The sequence below is a fragment of the Bidens hawaiensis genome, unplaced genomic scaffold (genome assembly GCF_021521415.1).
Source record: "Bidens hawaiensis isolate Kalapana, Puna unplaced genomic scaffold, B.hawaiensis_p1.1 tig00032758_1, whole genome shotgun sequence".
Classification (NCBI taxonomy): Eukaryota; Viridiplantae; Streptophyta; class Magnoliopsida; order Asterales; family Asteraceae; genus Bidens; species Bidens hawaiensis.
The window spans coordinates 54,371-77,152 of NW_027505261.1; the positions used below are offsets into that span (position 1 = coordinate 54,371).

Below are 22,782 nucleotides of genomic sequence, written 5' to 3' on the forward strand. Positions count from 1 at the left end.
AATAAGAGTTTCATATTTTTGAATATATAATTAAATTATATTGTATGACTTTTTTTTAAAATTCTTAGGTTTATTATATTAACCCTACATAAAGTTAACAGAAAAACAAAGTACATGTATATTAATTATGTAATATAACCTGAATCATTCAAAGAATATCGAAGATGAGCACCGATATGTGAAAATGGTTGTGAAATGGCTACGCAATAAACAAAGATGAAATTGACAAGCTGACGATGATCGATGATGATAAACTAGTTGTAATCAATCAACAATTAAACAACGATGTCTAATTATGAACATTGCTGAAATACACTCAGTTGAGCTCTGATTTTGGTGCATAATTTGTAGAATATTACACTAAGTTAAGATTACTCTCAGTTATAAAAATTACTCTCAATTATGAAAACTACGTTTAGTTTAAATTACTCTCATTTATTTAAATTATCCCCGGTTATTAAAATAAGTATAAGTTATGAAAATTACTCTCAATGATGAATCATGCTTGAAATTAAAATCATACTAAATATTTCAAATGATCTAATTTGTATTCTGAAGCAAAATTGAACATTCAGTATTATTTGATGTCTTCAATCGATCAATTAGTCCAATTAACAAGATTCAATTAGTCTAGTTAATCAATCAGGTTTATTGAATCAAATTGTGAACTATTCCAGGATATTTTGCTAGGTAGTTTTGGATCGAGTTTTGATTTGATACAATCGATTTGATTCATGCAGATGTTTAATTAGGATGAAAACGGAATCTGATGTATTTATAATTTTTCCACATCGTGTTTTTAAAATCAATGGCGTAGGTTAAATTTTACGTAATGTATGATAAGTCATTATTGTATTGGATTATTTACCATCATAAATAATGCATTAAATGAATTGATTAGCCGAAGATTACACCGAAAGTGGTGGTAGAAAAGATAAAGATTGCGCCGAAAGCATATGTAGAAAAGATTCACTTAACGCGCGACCCATATACGTTACTTATTTTATTTAATGATTACATTTCATATTTTAAAAAAACGTCAAAAATGCATTTTGGCATGTAAAACGAGACATATCTTGTGAACACAACTTTTATACAGATGGATAAAAATTGAACGATGTGAAAATTGTCTAAGTTATCATAATTTTTTTTAACTATTTAATTTTGTAATATTTTATTATCATTTAAATGTAACAGTTCTTATCTCAAAAAATTCATCATTGTTCTTTTAATATAATATTTTATTCTCGGTTAAGTAACTGATCTTATCTGGAAACGGCTGTCGTTGTCTTTTTCTAATGATAAGCAAACGTTACGCCACTTTTTGTGTTGTAACTATGAAAAATAAAACCTTCTCACGATATATCTGCCAAACACTTTATATATACATATATATGAAAAAGTTAAAATATAAAGGAAAACAAAAAATGAGAAGTGGGAAAAGGATTTGTGACCACACAAAATACCACTCAACAAAAAGTTCAAAAAAAATCATAACTCAATATATAAAAACAAAAAAAAATAAAAAAAACTCAAATGTTTCCTCTGTCCTTCTCGTTCCAAAAAAAACGACGAAAAAACACAATGCCAAGTTCAAAGACACAATAACGAGAATGAACAAAAGACATAATTATAACTAAAAAAGACACAATAGATAGCAAAATATTATACAATGATGAACAAAATATAACACAATATCAAGAAAAAAAATACACAATGTTAAGGGAAAAAAACACAATTAATTACGAAAATAAACACAAAACACAATGAGAAATAAAATTATAAAATGATTTTTTCACTATATAACAGGTGATGTAAGTTTTTTTATTGTTAAATAGTTTGACATTGCAAAATAGTTTTTTAAAATTTGACAAAATTAGTAAAAATTGAAAAAAAAAATTTAATTGTGGATTTTGCTAAAAAACTGAAAATTGCAAAAAAAAAATACGATTTTTTTCAATTTTTCAGATTTATTTATTTATTTATTTTTGTAATTTTCCATTTTTTTTATCTTTTGTAATTTAAAAACTATTTTTCTCAATTTTTAAAATATATTTTGCAATGTCAATATATTTAAAATAAAAAAAACCTACATAACTTGTTATTCAGGTAAAATATATTGGATTAGAACAAAAAAAAACTTTAATTACCTGACTAAAACAAAAGATTTTACAAGTAATATGATTGAAACAATTTTAAAAACTTGGTTATTATTATACAGCGTAATCCCAATAAAATAAAATAAAATAAAATAAAATGCATTATTTAGTTTTAAAATAAACATTAATTATGCGATATAACTTGTAAATTTGAAAGATCCACCAAGTATCCAGCCAGCTATAAATACACTTACCCTTTCACCTCTGCAACACCATCACTCTCTCTCTTTCAAACAACCATTTGTTAAGATGCTCTCAAGAGCCAACAGCAGCAGTGTCATCTGGATGGATGATGAAACACAAACCCAACCAAACAACACAAACACAAACACTAACCAAGACATCAGTTCAGTCTCAACTTTCAAATCAATGCTTGAAACTGATGAAGAACCACCAGAAGACCAAAACAACAACTGGTTCTTACCCAATTCCGCTTTTCCAAACCTTGACCCGACCCAGACCCAGACCCATTCCCTTAACGAAACCTTTGATCTCGGGGTTTCTGATTTCGACCCACCACAGTCGCAAATTGACGGGTACCCGTTTTCGGAACCCGGGTCGTTTGTGGTAAGCCGGCCGAAGTTTCTTAAGCCGTTGGATGATTTGGTGTCCACCGGAGCCACACCGCCGACTTTGTTTCAAAAGAGAGCTGCTTTGAGGCGAAATGGAGATGGGGTGAATGATGTGGATGATTTGAATTTTGATGGGTCGGGTTTGAATTACGATTCGGATGAGCTTGATGGCAGCTTTGAGCAAAATGTGGTGAAGGTAAATAATGGTGGTGGGGGTAGCAGTAGTACTGTGAATGGTGGTGGTGGGAATGATCAAAAGGGGAAGAAAAAGGGGCCGCCGGCGAAGAATTTGATGGCGGAAAGGCGGAGGAGAAAGAAGTTGAATGATCGCCTTTACATGCTCCGCTCTGTTGTTCCCAGAATCAGTAAGGTAAGAGGAAGAAGCTTAAGGTTTAAATTTTGAATCTTTTAGTGGTTTAAAATAATGAATTTGGGTCTAAATTATTTTATTGATTGTAATTAATTGATTATTATACGTTTGGGCTAGGGCTGTTCAAAATGTTTGAGGCTCGTGGTTCGCTTGAATCTAAACGAGCCAGCTTGGCTTAGCCAGGGTCGGCTCGGCTCATTGGCTTGTTTAGATCAAACCCAAAATTTTAACACGTATATGTAAATAATAATGGCATACCAAAATATAAATAAATAAAAATAATGCATATATTATGCAACTCAATCCTTAAAGCATTATAAAAAAAACAAAAACAATTTAATGTTTTAATTCTATTTTTTATAAATGTATGTTACAAAATATTATTTTTCTTTTATATATTAATATCTTAAAATAAATTTAAAAAATTTGACAAGCTTGGCTTGATGAGGTAGCCAGCTCGTTTAAGTTCGAGCTCGAGCCCTAGCTCGGCGCGACTCGGATCGATTACAACCCTAATTTGGGCTAAAGTATTTTAGTTTCATATTTATTAATTCTAATAAATTACCTAAAATGAAAATTTTATAAATCAGGGTTCGGGTTGTTCGGTTTTTATTAAATGCAAAACCAAAACCGAATGATAAGTTCAGTTTTTACACAAACATAAAATCAAACCGTCGGTTTCTGTTTCGGTTCGGTTTTTAGTTTTTTATGGTTTTATGTACACCCGTGGATTTTTTATAAACTTCATGAAAAGCCTTTAATGTTTGTTTGTTTGTTTGTTTATTTCAGATGGACAGAGCTTCAATTCTTGGAGACGCAATCGAGTACATGAAAGAGCTTCTTCAAAAGATCAATGACTTAAACCATGAACTTGAAACAACCCCACCTAGCTCAATGTTAACACCAACTGCCCCCGCCACAATGGCGGCCCCCGGAGCCGGTTTCTACCCTCTAACACCAACTCCCACCAGTCTCCCTTCAAGGATCAAAGAAGAACTTTGCCCCACTGCGATCCCCAGCCCAACTGGCCAGCCTGCAATAGTATTTACACTCCATACCTTAATTATATTTGTAGAATTATGCTAATTTATTTGAAGTTAAAAACTATTTGTAAATTTCCGGGCTTTAATGATAAGCCTTTTAACTAGGTTGTAAACGGGCCAAGCCGAGCCCGAGCTTGGCTTGTTTCAAGTCATATTTCTAAAGCTCGTGCTTGGCTCGTTTTTTACTTCATTTATATCTTATTATTTATTTATGTGTATTTATAACTATTCTTATATATATATTCTAATTAATTTTTGTACATAACGTTAAACATATTTAATTATTTTTATCATTGTAGTATATAATAATAATAATAATAATAATAATAATGTAAACATATATTTATCATTTCTGTTGTCGTCTTTAGGTTGAGGTGAGCCAGAGAGAAGGAAGAGCAGTGAACATCCATATGGTTTGCAGTAGGAGGCCTGGTTTGCTGATGTCAACCATTAAGGGGCTAGAGGATATTGGTTTGGATCTTCAACAAGCTGTTGTCAGTTGCTTCGATGGTTTTGTTCTTGATGTTTTTCGCGCTGAGGTTATAATTTATATTGTCTTTGATTTATTTGTACAATTCGTTTTGATCCATTTTGTGATTTTGACTGCGGATTTTTTGGTTGTGTAGCAATGCAAAGAAGGTCAAGATGTTCATCCTGATGAGATAAGAGCTATGTTGCTAGAGTGTGCGGGTTACCATGGTGTTGCTTGAGTCGATTGCCGAAGTGGTTTAGTCGTTAGTAGTTTGGTTCTTTGGTTTTTAAGTTTGGTTGAGTAGGCTAATGCAATCCTGATGAACTGGCTGAAGGGTTTTGGAATGTGGATTTAGAGGTTTATTGTTATTTAAATTTGGTATTTTTTAATCACAATTTATTTGTTGATTAAAATTTGTGGTTGATTAATGATTATGCTGAATATATTTATGATTTTTATCTATATTTTGATGATTTTTAAGCAAAATAAATAATTGCTAATCTAAATTAAATTTAAAGAGAAGTGATGAGTGTTCGATTTCAAGGTTAAAATCACTTGATAATAGCTATAATTTCCAAAAACTTTTTAAACACATCTTTTATAAACCAAGTCTTACAAAATACTTTTACGCTTATAAAAACATGTGTCCAATTTTACATAAGATACAAAGTTAAAAATTGATCACTAAGAGAAGTGCTATAAAATCAAATTAGTTTTTTAAGACAGAATTTTATAAAACGTAAGTTAGAACAAAATGGTTGTTCTATAAGAGAGAATCTAATCATTTAGAAATGACTGTATTTTTGTTTTAAAAATATTACTTCGAAGAAATGATCAACTAACGTTTCTTTGAGTACAAAGATATGGAGACGATGAACGTTGCTTGGCTGTTAATCTTATTGAATTTGAAGTAAAACCCACCAATGCAGTTATGCTTCTTGTCAATTGTCATTTAAGTCAATAGTGTTGTTTTGTATAAGAGAACAGATTATTCAAACACAGTAACATGATGCATAATAAAGTAATTTATCTGATACATTTGTTTATACTTTCACAGTTCCACTTGTTAGTTGTTAAGTTATGTTATAAGGTACAAAATCACAAACAGAAAGATACTTAAAACAGAACATACAAAATCAAAAATCCTAAAATCAACATCTAATTTGTTCGTTGCACTTTATGGAATCGCTCGCAGTACATCAACTGCAGTGATGTGTTTTCATCACTAAGTCGTGCATTACACGATTAAACAAAGCTAACAAGTCTCAAAACATAACTTTATTGATTTCTTAACCAAATAAACTACACATACACGTGATTAAACTAGCAACAAGACAAGAGTTCTCCAACCGACTCTTGAAATTCACATACAACTTCTAACATACGTGCATGCAAAAACTGGGGAACACATACTGTACAGAATAAAACGCTTACCCTCGCCAATAGTTATATTACATTTTTCATATATATATATAATCCAAAATATTATATTACCCGAGAATCTTGTCCATCCAGAAGTTACTTATTTCAGTTCTCAATTGCCGCTCCCTATAACATCAAACCTACAAAACCCATAACCATAATTAAAATCATAAAACACACTTTTAAACACAAAATGCAATAATCAGATGAACTTTTTACCTAATTATTCCTGGTCTTTTTCAGCTATTGATGACGTGTCATCATCTCTTGAACTTAGAGTCCCGGGATTCATCCTCTGAACCTCCTCTCTGGTATAAATAAAGATCTTCCTAACCATGCCACAGAATTCCCTGCCCCACAGACACGCGCACATTAGAACATATATTGTTTTATTCAAAAAATAAATATATTATTGTAAAAGACTAAAAACTGAAAATACTTACGGCCAGGGATCATCTCCAACAAGCATCATGTCACCTTCATCATCCGTATACACAACAAGCCAGTTTCTGCTGTGGCTCTTTAGTTCACCACCAAACTCAAATAAAGCATCTAGCTCAGCGATCAATTCATCATAGTTGTTAAACTTAGTGAGGTCCACAGATCTACCAAGGGCAATCCCTTGCTTATGAACCTGAAAAGGTTAACCATCAAAGTTAGCACAGCAATTATAGTCAATGGATGTAAAAAAACTGACTTGTCAGTAGTAAACGAGTCGAACATTCAGTGAACTGTTCGCAAAACATTCGACTGAAAGTTCGTTTATGAACAATAAAACCTTTTCATTTGGTTGAACAAACAAACATGACCAAATGCCTCATATGTTCATTTATGTTCGTCATATTCTGTTTCCGAACAGATTTGTCCATCAGTAATGGAGATCACATTAGTAGGAATATAGGCTGATACGTCTCAAGCTTGTGTTTCAAAATTTGCTTATGTTCATTCTATTACATTCATTTATTTTTGTTAGATTACGTTTGTTTAAGTTCTTTCGTTAATATATTCATTTAAAATTTTTTTGCCACATTACTACTTAGTCTGGTTTTAGTAACTTTTTAGACCCAACAGATTATTTTTAACATTACTTTTAATTGGTTTTAGTACGGTTATGTCCGTTCATCTTCGTTTACGTTTGTGAACCGTTCATTTATACTGTTAAAGAACGAACTTAACGAATGAACATGAACAAGAAACCCCTGTTCGTTTAACTGTCTGCATTCGTTCGTTTGTTCGGTTAGAGTTAAAAGAATGAAGATGAGCATGCTCCAGTTCGTGTTCGTTTACAAGCGTACTTGCCGGGCAGGTTACACGTGTTAAAACTGTAAATACTTTGCACGGTTGCTGACCTGGTTGCCCAGAAAGTAAGTCAACAGTCAATATGAATACGAAGTAGTAAGTACTATGACTTATTTTTTAATTAACAATTTGATTTCTTTAGTGAGGAGATTTAAAAGCTTTATTTGTTAATGATACACCATCGGCTCATTTGGCCCATTTCATTTTAAACTATTTTACCAAACTTGACCCGTCAATGCATTTATTAGTAAAGGGGTCAAAATTGTAACTGTAAAATAGAATTACCTTTGTGCAACTTCTTGTTGAACCACTGTGAGCTTTAACGTTAACATCCTTTACAACTGACTGGAAACTTTGGTAATCTTTCTCTTGCTCTTCATCCATTACCAAATTGTTAACAGCTTTCAAGTGCATTGACTGTTCCAACCTTAAGTCAGAGTCAAAGGAGAGATTTTGTTGAGACTGCAAACTGTTGCTTACATCAGATGCATTTGTGTTACCAGCAAGCGGTACACCAAATATTTTGCAGTTTCCATCTTTGGGTTTCACGGGTTCATCATGTTTAACCAGTTTTGTCATCAGGTCACTGGTATAAAGTGGTGGTGGCATCAGCCAGTTCCCGTGTTGCTGACTAGGATGAAGGGCGTAATCGTCGTAAGCACTGTACCTACCATCTCTTGTTGTCTGGTATGATATTTCACTTGATTGAATACCGGTTTTTGTACCACTGCCTAATAGACTAAGGGAGAGATTGGAGGGTAAAATGGACCACGGATTTGTTTGGCCACTGGTTGGTGTAGAATCATTGGTTGTGCCAAAACCCGACAATAGATCTGTGAAGGAGGATCCAATAGTCCTAATGGGCATAAGTTTATCCGGCTCGTAACCCGACCCATAATGTTGAGAAACAGAAAACGGGCTAAGTTTTTCATCATTTGTTACAGAAGGTGTCCATTGAAAGGATCGGTTACAAGAATCTGGCTCTTTACATTCCATGAAAGTGGTTCGCAAGGTCGATTTTTCTTGACCTTGACCTTGCAAGACCCTTGAGAATGCACTTGCGGGTGAAGGGTCCGCTGCAGCCATTTTTGATTGTCCTGCATAGAGTCAACTTGTTGAAAATAATTTTCATACTTCAAGATTACTCAACTAATGAAATTGTTATGGTAAAATATTGTTCTCTGAGGGATAATGTGTCTTAAAATCATCTACTGAAGAGAGTAGAGAGAGAAGGTATGATTTCAATTCATTGTAAGTGTTTCATAAATAGAGATCTAGGTACACATATAAAAAAAGAATGATCTCAAAAGTGTTAGTAAGTCAACATAACTAACTCACAAACTAAGTCCACCCTTCTCTACTTTATAGGCCATCTAGTAGTTTCATTTATACCAAATTTAGCCAAAAACACGCGTACATAGAAAATGCTTATAAAAATAATGGAAAGACGATAATACCTTTGTATCGATCTATCAATGATTTGATGTACAAAAAACTAGGGTGTTTTGTCTTTTTACAATATTATAACATGTTGATTGAATTCGGCATAAACGAGACAGGATACATAAAGTAGTTTGAATAAACAGGTGGCCATAATGAATTTTTTGAATATTTTGATAACCTTCAATTCTCCAAATACATTATCCCTTTTTAATCATGACTAGTGCGTTACTTATTTATAACAAAAAATACAACTGACAAAAAAGTACCTTCTCTAGTAAGAAGAGAGGAATCAGGAGATGTAGGCAAAATGTTTGGCCGGGGTCGTTTTTGCCTATGCACGGGAAGTGTATTAATTGTAGGAGGCATAAGAGCAGGTTCTATTTTCCAAGGTGAAACCCTGTCTGGACGGGGTATTGAGGAAGTTTCATCCCAACGTACCTTCAACCGATACAAAATATTTTATAGTTTGTGACACTCATCACAAAATAAGGTACAATTTGATAAGAATATTAGTAGTACCTTCAAACATCTCCATTTAGATTCAGGCCACATTTTCGAAGCACGCTCTTCAATCCCAACAATGGTTCCAGTAAATCTAAATATTAAACAAATTATAATGCATTAATACCAAAATGAAGAGATGCAATCCATAAGATGTTTTTTGGAATAATTCTAGTCAACTATACCTTTGCTCAGGTGCCTCTTCACCTTCAAACCTCATGTTGAATCTCATGCCTATAGAATAATTGTTCTTGACAGATTCCATGTATTGATCATATGGAACAATGAACTCTGCAGGACTAGTCCTGTGGAATTAAAGAAAATTGTTATTAAATACCGGGACTAGGCCTGTAAATGAACCGAACGTTCATTGAACATTTCATGAACTGTTCGACAGAAAGTTCTTATGTTTGTTTATTTAATAAACGAACGAACATGAACAAAAATATTTTGTTCATTCGGTTAAACGAATAAACATAAACACATTGTTTGTTCACTTACGCTCGTTCACTAAATTCGTTTATGTTTGTTCGTTTACTTTATTCGTTTACGTTCACTAATATAATCATTTAAATTTTTTTGCCTCATTGCATATTAGTCTAGTTTTAATAGCATTTTAGGCCCAACACATTGCTCTTCACATTGCTTTAAACTAGGTTTAGCTCATTTATGTTCGTTCATCTTTGTTCAGTTAGGTTCGTTCGTAAACCGTTAGTTTATACTTTCAATGAACGAACATAAACGAACACAAACATGTTCATTTTCTTAACAAACGAACACAAACAACAAAACTTTGTCTGTTTAAATGTTAGTGTTCAATCGTTTGTTCGGTTAAACTGTTAAAGTCAAACAAACACAAACATGCCGCGTTCGTTTACACGTTAAATGGGACGGTTGAATGATAAAAATGTTGAAATGCCTCTTAAAAAAACATAAAACGATTATCTCCAACTTTTACATACCTGGGTTTGTAATAAACCGTAAAGAATGTTCCGGTTTGATTGGCGTGCCAGGCTGTCGCAAGGACTCCAAGGTGCATGCTATGACTCGATATAACAGATGAAGGAACGTTTGTTTGCTGTCTCATTGCACGTCTTACTCCAACTCGAAGTTCACCATTCTCGCCTCTGCATATTATCATGAAAGTGAAAATAAACTTATAAATACATGGATTCTTAAAATTAAAAGTGAAATTAATTATTATTATTATTATTATTATTATTACTACTACTATTACTATTATTATTACTACTACTACTATTACTATTACTATTACCTTAGAAAAATAAAAGCATCACCAGCTACAAGTCTTTTGGAACTAACAAAGACACTCCAACCACTTTGAAGCAGATGCCTCCGCGGTTGACCTGCCATTTACAAACAATTATAAATGTTTATTTCTTACAACTAAACAAGTTTCCATCTAATCAATCAATAACCATTTCAACGTACCTCGGAAGATGTGCCTAAAGCGCCATTCATTTCCGTGTAAATCCTTAGCCACCAATTCCTGAGTTGGAGGTTGCCTAGACATGTCCTGCACAAAAAGAACAAGAAAACATCCATCACCAACAACACAAATTAAGATTGAGCAAAAACACTAAATAATAAAACTATAACCAAAATAACCAGCTAGTCATCCGGTTATAATTTTTTTGTAACCAATTTTGTTGGTTTGGTTATGGTTATATGTGAATAAATAACCGAACTATGACCAACATAAGAACGTACCTTTATACTTACTTTTTATAACTAAACATTTGAAAAAATTTTGTTATATCGTTTCATGGTAATATATTAGTTGTGATTTATTCTCATATATAATTAAAATGTATTACTAAAATTATTTTAAAATTAGCTTCAATCCACCCATGTTCAAAGACAACAGTTAACTGATGGTTAATGAAACTAACCAAACCAATTATTCTAATAACCAAGTTAACCGAACCGTTTACAACCGAAAATGATTTGTTACGAAAACCTATAAAATGAAACATCTGTTATAGCCCATAACCAAACCGCGTTTACAAATTAAACTAACTCGGGAAAGAAAAGTAATCTTTTCAAGTAAGCTACAAACCAATGGAGGAAGACATTCATCAGCATGTCTTCTCAAAACTGAAAATCCACCATGAGTGCTAGTATCTGAAGCAGTCAACGTCTTGCAGAAAGAATGCACACGAAACTGTGGTTCTGGTGGCAGCGCTTCTTTCTTCTCAACTGCATATTCGTCTTGCTGCCATAACAAAAACGATGATTAAACCATCAACGATCTAAACAACATATAAACAGATCATCCGAACTCGTCAAGTTCATGATACTCACATTAGGTTCAGGCATCAGAGTAATTTGTGCAAACACCTCATCTGTATCCGGTTCCGCCTAAACACGCACAAAACAAAAACTCAATCAAACTAACAACCATAACACAAAATCTACCTCAATTTTCAATGATTGTACTTTCAACTGTGATAGAACACGATAGTTAATTGTGTATAGGGGTATTATTGTACTTTGGTATAAAGATTGTCAGGGTGACCAATAACCGAACCAAAAACCAACATAACCAAACCAAAATTAACCGAAAATTGGTTATCGGTTATCTTTTGTACCCTCGGTTAACCGAAAATAACCGAACCATTCATATTTTCATATAGTATTTATACCTCTATTTCATATATTTAACTCTCCATTTCATGTATTTATACCTTCATTTCACGTATATATGCATTCATTTATGTACTTCGAAGTAAAAGTTTTAGCCTAAATTAAACGTTGGTTATTAATCGAAATTAACCAAACCGATTAACCGTAAACCGATTGGTTAATTCAGTTGAGCCTAATAACCAGACCAAGCTGTGCACACCCCAATAGTTTGTTGATATTTTCTTGTATAGATTCTCTACCTTCAACTCGACGTTAAGAACTCGGCAGAGTATCTTCGCCGGAAGGTTATACACCGGCATCTGTTGATCAGCCACCTGATTCGTAGACGCCTCGACCTATCAAAACCAATAATCAACAAAAAAGTATATATAAAATCTCAAATAAATTCACAAAAAATATATATATAATAACTTAATCTGATTAACAACAACAAACCTGCTCGATATGTCCTTGAGGAAAGTAAAACACTAGGTCGTCTTTACGAGGCACGGTAACGAGTGGACCAGCACAAGCTCGCCATAGATCCTTATATAGAGCCATATCCTCATCAGCTACACACACACACACACATATATAGATATATATATTATTAATTAAGCAACAATTCAGATTCAAGTGAAATCAAACAGATAATAATATCATAACCGTAACGGAATATACCTTTACTGTGACCGGAGACGGAAACTCCGTTAAATTTGGTTGAAGCAACTTCAGAAGACGTCATAATATTAATTATTCGATGTAATAAGACTCTCAAATCATCAGCTTAGCAAGCAAGAGATTAAGTGTGAGAGAAACAAGGATTATTCTTGTGTTGCTAAATCGGACACAAAGACAATTGGCGAATCAATCTATAAGCAGAAGAAGAATATAATCTTAATATTATTATTTGTTTATGAGGATTACAGATTTGACGAATTTAGAGAGAGAGAGAAAGAGGCTTTTGGAGAGACAAAGGGGTCAAAACTGGTAGTGCAATTATTTCATTTTCATTCGCAGGTCCTCATTCTGAGACAACTGTGTGTGTATGGTCACCGGTTATTGCCGGTTATTCAACTTTTCTACGGGGTCTACTCTTTTTACACCCTAATCGTTCTTGACATACAACGCGTTAGGTTTTTTATCAATGACGAAACTTGAACAAAAATGTCGTCAACCGGACTCAAAGTATATATAAACTTTCATAAATGAGGGGGAGCTGGATTCAAATTTTTGGTCTAAAACAAATAAATTTACACTACGTATAAAAATTTTCAGACATAAATAGGTATATTTACACTACTGCGCAAAAGAACAAGGGGGCATTCGTCGTTGTTTGTTATGTAATTTTAACCATGAGAACATTTTGTTGAAAAAATCATAAACCTTATGTATCCTACTACCTAATGAGATTATATAAGAAGATTAGAGGCGGAAAAAGTTAGTGAAACCCATGACAATTTTTGATATTATAACATGTTATTAGAGTCGGGGTTTTAAAAAGAGCAACATCTGTATATTCCGTAATAGAAAAAATTGTTTGCTCATATCTTACATTTTATAGACCCTGTCAATTTTTGTTTGTTATAAGTGGAATTTAGTTAATTTATTGAGTTGGTGTGAGTGTGTGACTGTTTGCTTTGTATATGGATTAAACTAGAGGGGCTAATTATGGTTACCAACAAAACTTATTTGGGCACATTTATATATAAACAAAAGTTAAAGGTTTTGTTGTATTTATAATTTCAATAAACCGGCCAGTAACAGTGACCCCCGGTTTCCAGACCGCAGTGCTGTGTGCCTTTGGAAGGACCGAGAATGCAACTTGGAAACTTGTGTGCAATAAATTATGCTAATTTAATATTTCTTATATAATGAAATATAATACTTTATACAATTCTTTATTTGTTTGTATTTAAAAGGTGGGCAAATGTTTCTCTCTTACCTACTACCTAGGGCGTTCTAGTCGCCTCTTATCCGGGTACCCGAGTTGATCAAGCACACCAGCCTGCCCAAGGCGAGTTGGGTAGCGGTAAAGTAAACTCAAAATCAATTTAATTGCAATTATAAAAATAAAATAATTAATCCCATTCTTTATACTATAAATGCTCATTTAAATACTTACAGAAAAAAAAGCTGTTTCCTACACCCACAACAGTGGTAATACTTGCGCCAATAACCGTCCCAGTGTCCCACCAGCTTGTAGGGGTGAGAAAACTCGAACTATTAACCAAAATAAACCATAACTAAACAACACCAACGGGTATTGTCAAATAAATTTAATAACTGGCCATTCGGTTTTGAGAGATGTTTGGAATTGAGTTTGAAAAACGTTTATTGGCTTATTGGTGTTTTTAAAAATCGAATAAGTTAAAATGTGCTTGGCAATCAAAAAAATCTTTTTTATTTTAGTTTTTTTGAAATGGTTAAAAAACAGTTTTCTAAAAGCCCAAAATCATCATTTTTGAAAATGACTTTTTGAAAAACTAATAAGCATTTTCCAGACTCAATCCCAAACATACTCTTTGTTACGATTAATGGGTCTTCGATACCGACTTTAATCGAAACCGAACTATACTTGTATGTTTGTGTTCCCATCTTTTACATATTTATCTTTTATACCTCATTTTTCAGCTCCAAAAAATTAAATATACTTCGCAAGTTGCAACTATATGATGTTTGGAACAGCAAAACCAAGTTTGGAGTCGATATATTTAGCTTCAAAAATTCATAATTGAGCTTTGAACACCATAGCCAAATCATTTTCAATTGCACAATTGAAAAAATAACAATCAAATGGCTTGGACAATTATCCGAACTTAACCAAAACTGACTCGTAATCGACGCTTAAATGACCATTTAGCCATGGTGCTGGTTAAGCTATCCTCCATAGCCGAAGCTCGATTATGGTGAAGTCACCATAACCGGACCAACTTTGTGCACCCCTACCAACGTATATAGTCACACCACCTCCAAAATCGTAATCGTCTCTTGGCCCGTTTGCATCACCACCACACCCCGACACCTTCGAACCTACTTTAGTCCCCACTGGTCACTTTTTTTTTGTAGTCTCCCCCCCCCCCCCCTCTCTTCTAATTAATAATTTTCTCAGTATTGTAAACTTATTTGTTTTCGTCCGAAAATTTGTATACGCAATGTAATTTTATCTGTTTTCGTTCAAAAATTCAAGTCCCCCATCCCACCCCGTCTAGAGTTTTCGTTCAAGCTTCGACACTGCCCACAAGCCCAAGTTGAGACGTTCCATAATCACCTATTGTATTTCTTTACACTAGACGGGTGCCCGCGCGATGCAGCAGGTGTTTGAACATGTTAATCACGTACAAATATAAGTGTTTATTGTTCGGTTAAAACTTTGAAATCGTTTAAATCGGTCATTGGTTTGACTTCTTTTTTATTTTTCTTTTTTACTTTCGGTTTGTTGGTCGGTTTCAAAATTTTCAAAACGTAGTGAATGGTTGGTTCGCGGTTTATATCGGCAACCGGCCATATGAAACCAGAAAATACTGTAAATTAACCTAACTGCAATATGATTTCTTTTGTAATATTGGTTGTTATTATTTCGCGTCCTATATCTTCCATTAATATTTACCATTTATGTGGCTAAAATTATCAATTTTTATTTATGATCATCTCAAGTATCATATTATGTTGGTTTTTAGTTAAAATTGACGGTACATTTAAATTATTAATTCTTTTAAACTAAATTTATTATTAAAGTTTAAACTGTGAAACCAAGCTGGAACCATGTCGTTAGTAACGATTCGGTTTCAACTTTCAATGGTTGAGTTTGGTTTTGGACGACAAAAAATCAGTATTAACGGTTGGACTCACAAGTTTAACTTAAAAAACATCAAAACCGACACTGAACACCCCTACGTAACATATTAATTTATTTAAAATGAAAAAAATTACAACAATATCGTATCCAAATTAAAGAGAATATAATACTCGTTTTTATGGTGCAATTTGTTTATAAAAATATTAACGTATGAAAAGGCTATAGTCGTTTAAAATAACGGGTGGGAAGTTAATTTACAAGTTAAATTAAAAACATAATATGGTTAAAGATGAGGGACCAAACTTGTAAGTTGAATGGATTGTGTTTAAAAGACATGTTTACCCTTACTAACACATGTATCTTATGCTTTAAGTGTTGTAAATTACTTAAAAATAGATGTCTTAATTTGCCATTGTTTGGTGTATTATATATAATATAGATATTATTAGACTACTAGTTAATTCCATTATAGAATAATAAGCATATTTCCTTTATGGTGGGTTACTTAATCCACGTTTCCTTCTAAATTCTAATCATATACATGAAACTCTTGCATGTTAGGTACTAGTTGATTGCTTACGGCATGTGTAAATCATCTATATCATAATAATAAGTGAAGAAAATTGGTTCAAAGTCTTGTCCTTCTTGTGTGATTATTTTTTGAGTCTCTTTGACCCAATCAACGTGTTACTATCAGTTGGTTTGTGGAATGGCACCCTCAAAGCGGACTTGATGTACGGGAGGTTAGAGTCGTTTTTTGTTTTTGTTTTTTTTTTTCTTAGGGTCATGAGACTGATAGTTTTGTGGTTTTTAATGGTTGTGCTTTTTAGATAAATTATTGTGGATGCTTAGTTTTTAAAAGAAGATTAACTTCGATAATCTTTTATCAGTTTATTTGTTATATATTCATATTTACAAGTTTTAAGATTTCTTAATAACTATACATATACTTATATTTTACATCAAAATCGACTAACTATATTTCCTATTGGATTTCCTAAATACATGTAAACTTATAAATTTACATGTAATAACTAATAACGATGATTTGCTTGATTATCTTTTTTCAATTAACAATGAGAGGATATTGATCTTTACTTCCAAAGTCCCATATTAGCTCATATAAACTTAAAAAACTTGTAATATAGAATTTAGTTATTACAAGTAATGTATTACATTTTCATTATGCATTCTTGTTACGTAACTGTCACACATTTCTCTTTTCGCTATTTTAATTATCTTTTATGCACCAGACAAAAACGTGTTATACGGTTATTATAGTTCTTAAAATATTTATCGGTTATTCCACATCATATATACACTTCATAACTAATAAAAAGGGTGGTTCATTAAAGACTAGAAAATTTATGGCTTTAAAAGACACTTAGTTAAAGTCGAAGGACAATTAAAAACAACTATTTGAGTGTCTAACCATGATACCAGTCGGTAGATACGTGACATCAAGGGACCATATGTTTGTCACAACTTGGTGACGTGGACTTATTTCGCAATCTAAACGGAGTTGAATTCCACTTTATATTTTATTATTACAATTAAATTAATAAATGGCGGACTTGAAAACGGAATTCAAAGTAATTTTACTCAAATAATTTCAGTAGAAACAACATACTTTAGCAACAACGAATGAGCATCCGCCATGTGTGTTGCACGAGTGGTGCATTTTCGTGGAGGGTCCCACCTTATTGCCGCCCCCTGTACTAGCCGCGTTTTTGGACGGCATTTTCTTTGACCATCATTCTCTCCGAACTCAGGTCAATCAGACGACTTTGTGATTTTTTTAAATGGTCAACAAATAGAGATTTCACTAGTTACCTTGTACGGATGCTCCAATGGCGAAAGATCACCGTCAGCTGGCCCTAACTAAATGTACGGAGCCTTAAACGCCTCTAAGTCATCTCCAGTTCCGGGAAAACCCAACCGTTCTAATGCCACTTCTGGTAAAACCCGGACGCCCTTAAGATCGAATTGGATATTAGTCTTTATTCATTGAGTCACTCATATCCATCCAAAGTGTTGTTTACAAGGATTGAACCTAGGTCTACATTGAGAACCTAAACTTTCTGCCACTACATCACATTACAAATGATTAAATTCTTTAATTCAAACATGGTTCATGATTTTGTTTTGGTTAAAAAGATTAATCCTAACTTATTTATATTTACAAATTATAAACTCTATAAACTCTGATAACCCAAACAAACATATTTAACTTATATGTTTAAACTTCCCAAACAAATAGACAGATAAAAATCAAATTATAAATGTGTTAACTTGGTCATAAACATGTTAACTTGTCATCATGTTTTATTAAACATGTTGATAGGTTGATCTATTTATTTAAACGCATTAATGATTAAACAGTTCAAGCATAATGAGCCAAGCTTCTTCGAACTCGAGCCGAACACAAGCCTCAAATACTCCTTTAGTTACCGAGCCTGAGTTTGAGCCTTGTGTATTCTTTAGTTTAGCACTTTTGGAGTTTGGACTGCTTTATATCAATTTCACATCGCACAAACCGTGTTGGAGCCGAGCTTTTGTTCGTTTAAGGTACTACACTAACTCAAGCCGAGCTTAAGCTCATTTAAAGTTTTCCTAAAATGATACAAAAATAATTAAGAATGTATATAAATTAATTAACATATACTACCTCCGTCCCAATTTAAATGTCCTAGTTTGACATTTTCGGTTTTTCTTATTTAATTTTGACCGACAATATTTTTGTTGTGTTATATAATACTTGATGTAAAATATATGAATGGATTGGGTTTTAAATGTATTTTACATTGATATAATTTTCATCAAGTATTATATGACACGAACAAAAATAATTTCAGTCAAGGTTGCAAAAGAAAGACTTGAAAAGTCAAACTATGACATTTAAATTGGGACGGAGGGAGTAATAAACAAGCCGAGCCCGGACTTAAAATAACAAATCATGAACTAAACCCAAACTTAAAAAACACAACTCACAAGCCGAGCTCAAGCTCTAGTAAGTCAAAATGAAGTAAACTCATACTCAGCTCAACTTGTTTCAGCCATAGTTAGGTATTTAATCAAACGAGTTAGTAGGTGATAATGAAATTAAATATTGTTGCCAATTTGCCACCCTGTTGATGTTCACTCTATATTATTATTTATAATTTATAAGTAGGAAGCGGTTAACCAACAAAGTTTAAACAAAATATGTTCGAAGCATGCGAATTGAAGAGAAAAACCAGGCAGTGAGATTTTGGTTAATAAGTTAAAACTAAGTGTATAATTAATTAAACTATATCACGAAAATCAAGTGGAGTAATGTATTTACTCCGTGCAAATTTACAAGTAGAGTAATAAAAAGACTCTACTTGGTGTTTGTGATACAATATAATTATGTTATACAATAAATTTCACTTATTTACCATTTTTCTACCCAGTCCATTTTCTTTTAGTTGGTATTCTTCGAACGAAAGTGTTAATTTGTATACGATCATTTTTAATATTCATTTTTCAATTGAGTTTATGCACAAAAACAAGGATTAACTTTGCTTCTCGCAGGTGGTGAGGCTAGGTAAGGGGAGGGTTGGGTGTTGAAAAAGAAATATAAAAATCGTTTTTGGGTGATAATGTGATAATGTTTTTTGGTGTTTTTAAAATTTCTTATTGGGTGTTTTTAAATAATTGTGTTTTCATGGTATGGCGGCTAAGTGGCTAATTAGACCGTTCCAACGTTTTTGGTGGCCCTAAGCAAACTAATAAGTTGAGGCATTTAAATTTTTTTTTTTTAATATAAACCCTCCTCCTTTATCCAGACTTGGAGACCGGCAATTATAAACTAAAAAGGTTTATAGTTGACGGAGTTACAAAGTTTTTTTTTAAATAGGTTTAGATGAAATATATAAATAAAATTTATAAAGATCATTTAGTGTGTGTGTAAATATGAAAATATGTTTAGATAAAATTTATTTTTTTAGCTTTAATCGTTGCAAATTGTTTAATAAAAAGATTATAATCAATTTCTTTTAAAACTCCTTTTCAATTGACAAAATAGCTAAACCATTTAACTTTTCTTGTGACATTGTAGATCTTAAATAATTTTTTAACAATTTTAATTTGAAAAAGCCACGTTCATCGGAAGCAACTATTACTAGAACACTTAACATAATTCTATAGGCAATGAATGCATTCGAAAAACAATTAAAAATTTTAATATAATTTAATATATCAACTTGTGTGTTAGATTCTACATGTATATAATATCTCGAAGTAATTTTAATTCTTGAAATAGATCTAAAACCATCAATATCTACTTTATCATCATGGTTCAATAAATTTCCTAGATGAACGTACCTTTTTTTTAAAGTTTCTTCGTTAAAAGAGTTTTAACTTTTATATACTACCTAGATCTCGCGCTGTAGTTATTATGTTTGATTTCTTGTTTTTTATAAACTATGTCTACTCCCATGGCACTAAATTCAGGTTTTTTTTTATTATTTGAGCCTCTCTATTTAACTCAAATTAGTCCAATCCAATATATATATATATATATATATATATATATAAATTTTTGGGGGCCTTATTTTTTAATGGCCCTAAGCCCTTACGCTTGGTTAGGATGAAAGTCCAACCAAGCTAACTATACATATTTTTTTCTTTATGTTTTTATGCTTCCTTATTATAGATGCTTTCACTACGTACATGTTTCTCACGAAATTGTATTATAATATTTAGGTGAACTTTACTTCCCATTGAGGGATAAGGGATTAGTGTTTTATGAATTTAAGCTTTTTAAATAAAATCTGAAATTGAAAACAAATGTAACAAATTGGCGTCTAAAGTTATGCGGGTCCTTATTTAACTGAATATTTAAGTACTCTTATTTCGATGTTTATATTTGAAATATGTTTTATAAACCGCACTTTCAATGATCAACACTAAAGCGAAAATTTAGTGATTAAATCTTTCTCTTGTATCCTTTGTTAGTGGAACACATGCTTCACTTTTTTTAGTTTGGCTGTAAGACGAGTACACCATTGGGTGGGTTATTCATCGCTAATATTCCAATGAACACTATATCTAAGTTATTTGTAGTGGCGGTCTAAGGTTTTTAGAGGCCTCAATCAAACTAAAAAGTTGGGGGCCCTTTCTCAAAAACTTTTTGATATAAACCCTCGTGTTTCCCCAAGCTTAATACCGACAACATTATTATTAGTAATAATTTTAGCTATTCAACAAACTTCTAATTTGTAATGTTCAAGTTTTTTACTAAAAAGCAAAGAGAATATTAACAATGCTCTAATCACTAACTAGCAAATAACAAGCAATTCACATAATTGAATTGAAATTAGATTTAGACACTAATCTTTAAAGTTTGACATAATTAATTTAAGGGCTGTAAAATAGTGTAAACCCCTTAGCAATTTGGCAACTGGACGTTTGATCCACACAACACAATAAGTATAATTTAATTTGAAGGCAATTGGAAATACATATTTTATAATGACAGTTTTCAATTCCAGTATTAATATTAACTAGTATTTAAACCCGCCACATTAATGCGACGGGGTTGTTAATTTTTTTTAAGAGATTTAAGACTTTCGTTTTAGCACCTTGTACTTGCTACTCAAAAATTAAACACGATCGTATTAATTTCTAGTGGAACTTCATTTCATATCTATCATCTAATGTGAAGGGGAATTAAACCGCTCACAGTTTTTAACCATAATTACCAAAACATTCGAAATACAAATAACATTACGTCCACACAGTCGTTTCTAATTTAAGGGCCAAAAACTTTACAAAAATATATTAAGGCACATAAACTTTACAAAAGCAAGTTTAGTCATTGCCTAATTAGAGGGTGGCCATATTTGTCATTAGCAAAAAGAGAGTTTCCCCTGTTTCAGTTGTTGCTCTTTTGATGTTTCGGTGTTGCCTGCAATTGTCAAGAGTTATTTTTCTAATCAACAGCAGAAACAGAAAAAGTAACAGGAGAATAGGACCCGGGGTATCAGGTTCATGCATTTTCAAGGTGGTGTTTTTGGGATTAGGTGTTACTGGTGTGATTTGAGGGGTATTTGAATCATTTTGTGTTTTGACCGGCTAGTTGAGTGCTATGTTTGTAACTTTGTTGGCTAGTTGAATGCTATTTTTGTAACTTTGTTGACAATGATACAGCCATCTGGTTTTATTGTCATTGTCGGGTCAAGGTTAGCCGATGTGTGATGCGAAATTTGGTTCATCAACTCTTCATAGCTACCAAACCAAATAATTTGTGTACACAAATAAAAATTGCAAGCAAATTGATAGGCAAATACACGTATCTCATGTGCGTATTTTATATAAATAAACGTGCACTAGTCATTTGATAGCGGTTCTGGGTATGTGACAAAAGGTAATAAAGTTCAATGTATCAAAATAGGCTCAGGTTCACACCATGCCAGCAACATGATATAATGCCTGTAACATAACTATTATGACAACCATACACGAATGACACTTAAAAAAGTAAAAAAGTTGTTAGGTCGAAATTTCGAGAACTTAACCGAAATTAATTACCAGTCTTTTTAAAACTCAGTCTAGGACAAACCACACAATGTTTAACACAATGAATTTTCCAAGAACTATCGTGTTACTGAATTGTTATTGCTCCACTTGTAAGAAAATCCAATAATTGTGAAGAGGACTTGTCTTTTTTTTTTTCCTTTTATAATAAGGAATTATATCAGCTATTTCGTAAATAGTTTCTTACTTGATCTCTTTTTAGTTTATCCTTTTAAGATTAAGTAACCTGCAACAAACACACAAAAACACAATCAATTTTTTCTTCTTCAAATCTTTACATAAATACTTCCTATCAATTTGAAACAAAGATTTATTGACCTGAAACATCCCGAGGATCCATAAACCGATCTAAAGAGGCAAAATCACAAACATAACCATCATACTTCCAAAAAGGTCGTTCCGAGTCAAAGTCATCGCCGGCGAAGAGAGGCGGGAAGAGGCCATCGAACCACCGCTACCTAGGGTTTCCAAACACAACCCGACAACAATAGGCCA

The 22,782-nt window shown here is 32.6% G+C and overlaps 2 protein-coding genes across 3 annotated transcripts; one reads left to right on the top strand and one right to left on the bottom strand.

The window, feature by feature from the left end:
• Positions 1-2,408: 2,408 nt before the first annotated feature.
• Positions 2,409-5,054, top strand: LOC143611949 (transcription factor ICE1-like). The gene is made up of 4 exons (XM_077086044.1): positions 2,409-3,101; positions 3,891-4,142; positions 4,513-4,683; positions 4,771-5,054. Exons 1-4 carry the CDS (start codon positions 2,409-2,411, stop codon positions 4,852-4,854), a joined length of 1,200 nt encoding a protein of 399 aa, XP_076942159.1. The 3' UTR covers positions 4,855-5,054.
• Positions 5,055-5,879: 825 nt separating this feature from the next.
• LOC143611947 (auxin response factor 2A-like) lies at positions 5,880-12,690 on the bottom strand. Of its 2 annotated transcripts, none has more exons than XM_077086043.1 (15): positions 12,609-12,690; positions 12,384-12,499; positions 12,188-12,283; positions 11,607-11,663; positions 11,362-11,517; positions 10,734-10,818; positions 10,558-10,648; positions 10,244-10,408; positions 9,467-9,586; positions 9,300-9,375; positions 9,047-9,218; positions 7,623-8,434; positions 6,482-6,672; positions 6,258-6,388; positions 5,880-6,164 (listed from the first exon to the last, which is right to left on the bottom strand). In XM_077086043.1, the coding sequence occupies exons 1-14, from the start codon at positions 12,670-12,672 to the stop codon at positions 6,262-6,264; spliced, it is 2,328 nt and encodes a 775-aa protein (XP_076942158.1). In that variant the 5' UTR covers positions 12,673-12,690; the 3' UTR covers positions 5,880-6,164; positions 6,258-6,261. The 2 variants fall into 2 exon arrangements, with proteins under 2 accessions (XP_076942158.1, XP_076942157.1); XM_077086042.1 differs by having other exon boundaries at positions 5,880-6,175; positions 6,256-6,388.
• Positions 12,691-22,782: the final 10,092 nt, after the last annotated feature.

Coding starts and splice junctions, on each gene's coding strand:
- LOC143611947 (XM_077086043.1), bottom strand. CDS start 12,672: ATGACGTCTTCTGAAGTTGCTTCAACCAAATTTAACGGAGTTTCCGTC. Junction 10,409..10,557: donor GATGCTTTTATTTTTCTAAG/GTAATAGTAATA, acceptor GATAATATGCAG/AGGCGAGAATGGTGAACTTC. Junction 6,389..6,481: donor GTTGGAGATGATCCCTGGCC/GTAAGTATTTTC, acceptor TCTGTGGGGCAG/GGAATTCTGTGGCATGGTTA.
- LOC143611949 (XM_077086044.1), top strand. CDS start 2,409: ATGCTCTCAAGAGCCAACAGCAGCAGTGTCATCTGGATGGATGATGAA. Junction 3,102..3,890: donor TTGTTCCCAGAATCAGTAAG/GTAAGAGGAAGA, acceptor TGTTTATTTCAG/ATGGACAGAGCTTCAATTCT. Junction 4,143..4,512: donor CAACTGGCCAGCCTGCAATA/GTATTTACACTC, acceptor TGTCGTCTTTAG/GTTGAGGTGAGCCAGAGAGA.